Source organism: Macrotis lagotis, chromosome 2 (genome assembly GCF_037893015.1).
Source record: "Macrotis lagotis isolate mMagLag1 chromosome 2, bilby.v1.9.chrom.fasta, whole genome shotgun sequence".
Lineage (NCBI taxonomy): Eukaryota > Metazoa > Chordata > Mammalia > Peramelemorphia > Peramelidae > Macrotis > Macrotis lagotis.
Genome location: NC_133659.1, coordinates 199,217,824 through 199,225,291, shown reverse-complemented (window position 1 = coordinate 199,225,291; position 7,468 = coordinate 199,217,824). Strand labels below are relative to the sequence as shown.

General features: G+C 41.9%; 1 protein-coding gene across 6 annotated transcripts in view; it reads right to left on the bottom strand.

Annotated features, from left to right (window-relative positions):
• Window positions 1–222: 222 nt before the first annotated feature.
• Window positions 223–7,468, bottom strand: part of MYL4 (myosin light chain 4) — a 30,449-nt gene continuing 23,203 nt past the window's right edge. For all 6 annotated transcript variants that reach the window (XM_074224407.1, XM_074224406.1, XM_074224403.1 and 3 more), the window contains 5 exons: window positions 3,635–3,784; window positions 2,308–2,481; window positions 1,293–1,370; window positions 855–898; window positions 223–396 (listed from right to left, as the gene is read on the bottom strand). In XM_074224407.1, coding sequence (XP_074080508.1) covers window positions 870–898; window positions 1,293–1,370; window positions 2,308–2,481; window positions 3,635–3,784 — 431 coding nt within the window. In that variant the 3' untranslated portion in view covers window positions 223–396; window positions 855–869. The remainder of the gene's footprint in view (window positions 397–854; window positions 899–1,292; window positions 1,371–2,307; window positions 2,482–3,634; window positions 3,785–7,468) is intronic.

The following is a 7,468-nucleotide window of genomic DNA, read 5'->3' as shown; positions in this document are numbered from 1 at the left end:
GAATTCTGGTTTCCATAAATATTTCTGGTCCTTCTAAACCCTTCCCTTCTAAATTCTGATTCCACCACTATCCTTTGAGCTATTAGCCAGATCTTTCCCCATACCTGGCCAGCTCCCCAGCTATAAATCCTATCATTCTGATTGACAGACACGAAGAGGAGGCCTGAAGTGAGAGACTTCTGTCGAGGATGGGAGGAACATCACAGAAAACAGACTCATGGCTGTTATGTAAGATAGTGCCTGGCTGTTTATTTACAGAGGTGGCTGTGAAGCTGAGGAGCTTCTCCTAACTGTAATGGGATGACAGATCAGGGTCCCTCTGATCCCAGTTCCACAGCTCTTCCAAGGGTTCACTCACTCCTGATGGGGTGTCAACAATAAAAGGCCACCTTGCATCTGAAAAAGGAATCACAAAGGAGAGTGAATGGCAGTAACTCCCTGATCAAGTTCCCAAGGATTATGGACAGAGGCTACAGGTAGCAAGAGAAAGAAGAGCAGGATGGAATCAAGAGTAAATAAGAAGGCTTCTCCAGTCCATGGGTCTTGCTTTCCCTTTTCCATCTGCATAGCCAGAAAAACCCAAACCTGGAAGAAGGTGTGTGAATTGAGAGGGGTTAAGGTTGAAAACAATGGGTAGATGATGTGCAGCAGAATGAGTAGAGGCAAAGGAAAGAGGAAAGGACTCTAGAAAGAGAAACCACAAAGGAAAAGTGAGGAATATGGGCAGGCACAGTAAGGATAGAAGGGAACCATGCCAGTGGTGCTACCTGCCCAAGCTTCCTGGGCCTCTAGTGTTCCTGAAACCTTTGGAATAACCCTGCCCCCATAGAAACTGTGAAGGAGTTCATACTCACCCTGAAGGCCCCGATTCATCCAGACATGATGTGTTTGACAAAGGCTGGAAAAGAAGGTGTAAGTCAGGACCCTGACCTGGTTACTTTTCTCCCCCATCCCTTTGATGCCCCTCCTAACTAAACTTTTCCTCTCTCTACTGCTTTCTCAGACCTAATCCTCTTTCCCTACCTAGCAAGGAATTTCTCATGCACCCTGGAATTCCTTTCTTACCCCATGGCCTCTCTGAGCTGGATGACCTTTCACCCAACTCCCAGAACTATACCATCAAATCTATCCCTTTCCTCAAGGTGATACCAAGAGTAGAGGCAAAGTCAGTCTGCCCCCACTGAGTTCTAGGTTTCAGATTTCCAATAGTACAGCTAGAGCTCGTGGTGGGGCGGGGAGGGGTGAAGGGGAGAATACATAGGAGCAAATTGTTCCTGTCCTGTTCCCCTAACCTTCATAGTTAATGCAGCCATTGGCATCCTCCTGCCCAGCCATCAGTTGTTCCACTTCTGATTCAGTCATCTTCTCACCTGAAACAAGCTTAGAGTCAATGACGGCAGAGGATAGATAGAAGCCCACCTCCCTCTCCTCCCCACTATTCAGTAGCTTTCCTAGATTCCAGATCTGCATCCTGGCATAAGAGCAGAGCTCTTCCCCAAATCTCTCATAAGAATTTTGAAAGAAAAGTACTAAGAGCAGAATCAAAGGCTACACATTTCTTGACTCTGGGGCTTACCTCCAAAACAACATTCTGTCTCTCCAAGGATTTAAAGCATGGGAGCCCAGAATGAGAGGCAAAGACAGAACAGAAATCAGATTGTCTCTCTCAGCCTACACTATTAACTATTGCCTTCTTTTCATCCCTACAGGCTCACAGACTTACAGATCAGCACTGGAATGGACGTTATAGACCAGGGCTGTCTGTCCAACCTTACTTTTAAAAGTTTTATTGAAACGATAGACAACATAGTTTGATTTGTCATTTTAGTGAAAGCTCTGTGGTCTGTTTACTAAAGCAGCTGCACAAAATCACCTTGTAGGTATGCAACCCACAACCCACATTTTGGACAGCCCAGTTATAGACTATAAAGGCCCAACTCTTTCATTTTATAGATGTAGAAACATTAGCTGGTGATTTACCCATGATCCCTGAGTGGGTTAGTAGCAGATCAGAAGACTACAAGTTTGGTGTTCTGATTCTCAGCCCAGTGTTCTACAATACCTTCTCTCCCTGCCCTCTTCTTTTCCCCCTCAATACTTAATACCTTATACTTAATATATACTTAAGACCTTATGTTGAAAAGAGGGTTTGGGGAGGTACCACTCAAGTGGCCAGGATGCTGAGTTTCAACTTCAATTTAGCCCTTTCCCTTTGCCCCAATCCTTTTTACTCTTCTCCCTTTGCTCTGTCTCCTCATCCCATTCCTTCACAAGTGTCTTTCCCTTCCTTATTGCCCATACCCATACCTAGTGTGGCAAGGACATGGCGCAGCTCAGCACCCATGACAGTGCCATTACTCTCCTTGTCAAAGACTCGAAGCCCCTCCACAAAGTCCTCATAGGTTCCTTGGTCCTTGTTGCGGGAGATATGCTGAAGGATGGGTAGGAAGGTCTCAAAGTCCAGCATTTTGGCATTCATCTCTTCAGGAAGAGAGATTAGGGAAGGAAAGAAGGGGATGTTAAGACAGGGAAGCCCACTGCTTCATTCTGTCTAAGAACCAATCCTAGACAATGCTACTTCTAGGATCAGGGCACAGACACAGGGACCCTACAGAATAGACCAAAGGCAAGTAAAGAAATTGGGAATAGGTGCTACTGATGGTGGGGAATGTAGTAGAGGAATTCAATCTGGATTCTAACAGGGCCTTGGGCTCCCATTCCCATAACCCTGACCACTTCCAGTCTCAGTGGAGATGGCTGCTAGAAGTGACATACTACATAAACAAACTATCAGCACTCCAGCTCCTGCTCCTTACCATTCTTCAGTATTTATTTAGCATCCATGAATGAAGAGTCAATTGGTTCTGAAGTCAGAACCAAAGAGGAAGGCAATGAGAGGGAGCAAGAAAGGGAAATGGAGGAGGGAGGATCTGGAGATTGCTGCCCTGACTCTCAGGATAAAGGTGGCATTATTGTCACCTTTACCCTGACAAAGCTGAATACTGGAGTTCTACAATGAATATCTGTCTCCTTCTAGGTTTTGAGAACAAAGCAGAGATTGTTTTGGAGAGGAAATAAAGTATGCAGGAATGGTTAATTATTTAACAGACATACATTTTGAAGTGTACTGTGTTTGCAGCCCTATGATAACCTCTAGATCAAAAAGGTAATAGAGAGTAAATATAATAGTAAATTAAAAAGAAAAAGAGTAAACCCTGCCTTTGAGAAACTCACATTTTAATTGGAGAGCCAAACATACAAAAATGACTTGAGAAGGATTCAAGTAAATTATCACTACGTGAGAAATCACAGGGTCTCTATTAGAGAAGTATTTATATCTTAGGAAAACAAACAGATCTTTAGATTTAGGGAATATCCTGTAAGATGCCTAGCACAGTGCTTAACACATAATGGGCATGTAATAAATGTTTACTGACTAATTGATTGACTAATGGAAGGACAAAAATTAAACAGGTAATGGAAGGTTTCCTACAGAAAATGAGTGAGGATGGAGGAAAGGGAGAACCAAGGAAAATAAAGAAAGGGCAGTCCAGATGGGGAGACTGGTTTGTATTAAGGAAGCTAAGTGCTGGTGTGGCCCTGCAGTTTTGAGACCCTAGACCCTAACACTGACCTTCAGGCTTGGGTTTGCCAAGTACCCGGAGGACCTCAGCATTGGTGGGGTTCTGACCCAGAGCTCGGAGCACATCTCCACACTGTCCATATGTAATCTTCATCTCTCCAGTTGGTGTCCGATCAAACAGCGAGAAAGCCTCCTTGAACTCTGAAGAGAAAGATTATGGTTAGAAGTGCCCTTTTAGAAGGTTGTGAGGTGGTGCAGTGGGTAGAGTACTAGTCCTGGAGTCAGGAGGACCTGAGTTCAAATCCAGCCTCAGATACTCAATAGTTACCTAGCTTAGCTGTGTGACTTTGGACAAGTCACTTAACTCCATCGCCTTCTTTGCTATTTTTGCTAAATAGATGATCACATATCTCAGACTCTTGGGAGTTAGAAAGGAGCTCAAAGGACTCCTAATTTTACAGATGAGGAAACCAGGATCCAGGTAAGATTTGTCCTAAATCACATGAGGACTTCTGACTGGAGAGTCAGTGTTCTTTCTACTGTACCATAATAACCAGGGGGATAGGCATCAAGTTATGGGCAAAGAGTTAATTCAATGAATAGAAGGCTGGGTCAATCCTCTGTCAGTGACCATTACTCCATCACACATAAGCTGCCACTCTGGGGATACCTCAGCCACTGAACTCAAAAGTCTCCCAGGATTTTCAGACTTCTAGAACAGCCAAGATAGCTTTATCATTTTTGCCTTTATAGTCTGGCACATAACAGTACCTGACACACTTAAGTGATTTTGTGATTAAATAAAAGTATTTTGTGCATGAATTCTATTTCTAAGATTCTATGATTCATCTGGAAAATAGGAGGGATGAGACTTAAAGGTAAGGTAAGACTTATGATTTCATTGGTCTAGGGAACACCTGGAGGTAGGAAATTCTACTTTAGAGAGTTGCCCAATACACTAAAAAATTAAATGACTTAACCAGGGTTACACAGACAACATATATCAGAGGCAAAATCTGGCTTCCTGACTCTACAACCTGCTCTCTGTCCACTATGCTGCTTCTCTAAAGCAGGGATTCTTAACCTTTTAGTGACATAAAGATCACTTTGGCCTTCAGGCTCAGTGGAGATGGGCTTTTATATGCATTAAATAAGATATCTGGAGGCAGTTAGGTGGCCCACTGGATCATTATATCAGGAATATCTGAGCCTGGGGTAGCTAGATGGTGCAGGGGATACAGTACTGGCCCTGGAGTCAGGAGGAATATCTGAGCTCGAATTCAGCCTCAAATTAGCTGTGTGACTCTGAGCAAGTCATTTAACCCCATTTGCCTCATTTTTCTCATCTGTAAAGTGAGCTAGAAAAAAGAAATGGCAAACTACTTTAGTAACTCTGCCAAGAAAACCCAAAAGGGGTCACCAAGAATCAGAAGTGACTGCAAAATGTATAAATAACAACAAATAAGATATATAAACTCACAAAAAAATCAATTATGTAATGCATTTATCCCAGTATTTTTTCAAGAAACTAAGTTTACTAATCCACACTCTAAATGATTCCTAAAATATCCTTCTAATTCCACAATTCCATGATTCTAAGTACATGTCACATTCCCAACTCTGGTAAACTCTCTACACATGTTAATGAAAGTTGAGGAAGTTTAGAAAAAAGAGAGGGTTATCAACTCTGTCCACTAATGAATCCATTTCTCCCTATATTCCCTCCTGGTTTAATGGGCAAAACTGGAAAGTGCCCAAACTGAATGTGAGTCAACCCCATGTGGCTGCTTTGAAAAAGTTCCGCCTCATCCTAGGGTTTATTTAAAGGAGCATGACATACCCCCATGGGCTAAGTATTAATCCCTCCTTGGTACTCTGAATTAGTCAGACTTTGATTTGAGGACTCTGCTTGGTCCAGTTTTGGTCATCATACTTTAAAAGGTTTAGAAATCTGGGATAGGTCCAGAGAGGGAAAGTGTCTCAGATGAGGAAAAGCTATTAAAAGGATCACATTGTTTAGCTTACAGAGGGGGCTAAGTGGTCATTTAATTACTCTCTTCTATTTGAAGATTTTTAAGAGGAGGATGCTGAATAGAATATAGAATGTTAGAGCTATAAAAGGAACTCCAGGGATGCTCTAGCCCTATCCTCTCATTTTTTCAGATGAAGGAAAGCAGGCTGAGATTGGTTAAAATGACTGGCTCACAGTCACACAGTGAGACATGTGGCAGAGTTTGGGATTAAGATCCATCTGTTGACTCCCAGGCCCCAGTTCTCTCCACAAAGCCGCATACAGATTGTTCTTTGAATCCAAAGAAGATCAAACAAATGGCAATCGGTCAAAATTAAATCAGAAGGGATTCTAGTTGGATACGAGAAAAACATTTTCATAGCCAGTGATAATCCACTGTAATGAGCTAGTTGAGTCATAGTTAACTATAATTTTTGTTGTACTAGAAAGAACACTAGAGTCAGAGCTAGAAAAACCTGAACTTGAATCTCAGTTTACTTGTTAGCTAGATGTTGTTGCTGTTGAGTCATTTCAATCCTGTCCAACTCTTTGTGACCCCCATTTGGGGTTTTCTTGGCAGAGATGCTCAAGTGGTTTTCCATTTCCTTCTCTAGATCATTTTAAAGTTGAGGAAACTGAGGCAAAGTTAAAAGATTTTCCCAGGACCACATAACTAGGAAATTTTTGAAGTCAAAATTACTCATGAAGATGAGTCTGATTCAAAGCCTAGTGCTCTATCCACTATCCCTATCTGGCCACCCTATTAGCTGGGGAGTATCTGGTATATCATTTAACCTCTCTGAAATTCAGTTCCCTCATTTGTAAAAATGAAACATAGCCCTGGGGTTTCATCTCTAAGGCTCCCCTCCATGTCTGAATCCTCCAAATCTTTTGATTCAGGAACCTTCTTCATATACAATTGAATATTTTAAAACTGAGTTTTATTTTTAGAATTTCCCAGGGGTAGCTAGGTGGCACAGTGGATAGAGCACTGGTCCTGGAGTCAGGAGGGCCTGAGTTCAAATCTGATTCAGATCCTTAATAATTGTCTAGCTGGGTGACCTTGAGCAAGTCACTTAACCCCATTGCCTTAAATAAATTTTAAAAAATTAAAAAAAAAGAATTTTCCACTATGCCACAGGAAAACAGTGGGATATTACAAAATCAGAGCTAGAATCACTCATTTAAAAATGGACATAGCATCCTATAGTATATTTAGAGGTCATCTAGTTCAATCACTCCATTTCACAGATGAGAAAAATTAGAGAAAAAAATGAGAGAAAAAGAAATTTAAGTTGATTTGTTCAAGATAATAGAGGTAAGAAACACGAGTTTAAAGAATCAAACCTCAGTCCTCTGACTCCAAAGTCAATGTTTCTTCCCTTTTTTTGGAGTCAATCAGTGTTAAGTGATTTGCCCAGGGTCACATAACTGTCTGAAGCCAAATCTGGACTCAGATCCTCCTAACTCCAGGGCCAATACTCTGCCCACTATGTCACTTTGCTGCCCTTGTTTGGTTGTTTTTCCATTTTACCTTCATGCTTCTCTCACCTGCCTGAAAGTCAGAATCCTCTTCATTTTCACCACCTTCCCTCCCTAGGTTCCTTCAAGGTCAGCTGAAAGTCTATCCTCTGTAAGAAATCTTTTCCAGTCCCTCTTAATGCTGCCTTCCCTCTGTTGGTTTTTCCAATTTATTCTATACCTATGTCTTTTTCGTACATTGTTTACATTTACATCTTGTCTCCCCCATTAGAAAGTGAGCTCCTTGAGTCTGAGACTGCCTTTTGTCCTTCTTTATATCCACAGTGCTTGGTGGATATAAGGAGAAGCACTTAATAGATGTGTACTGACTAACTTGTTGACTAAACTAGACC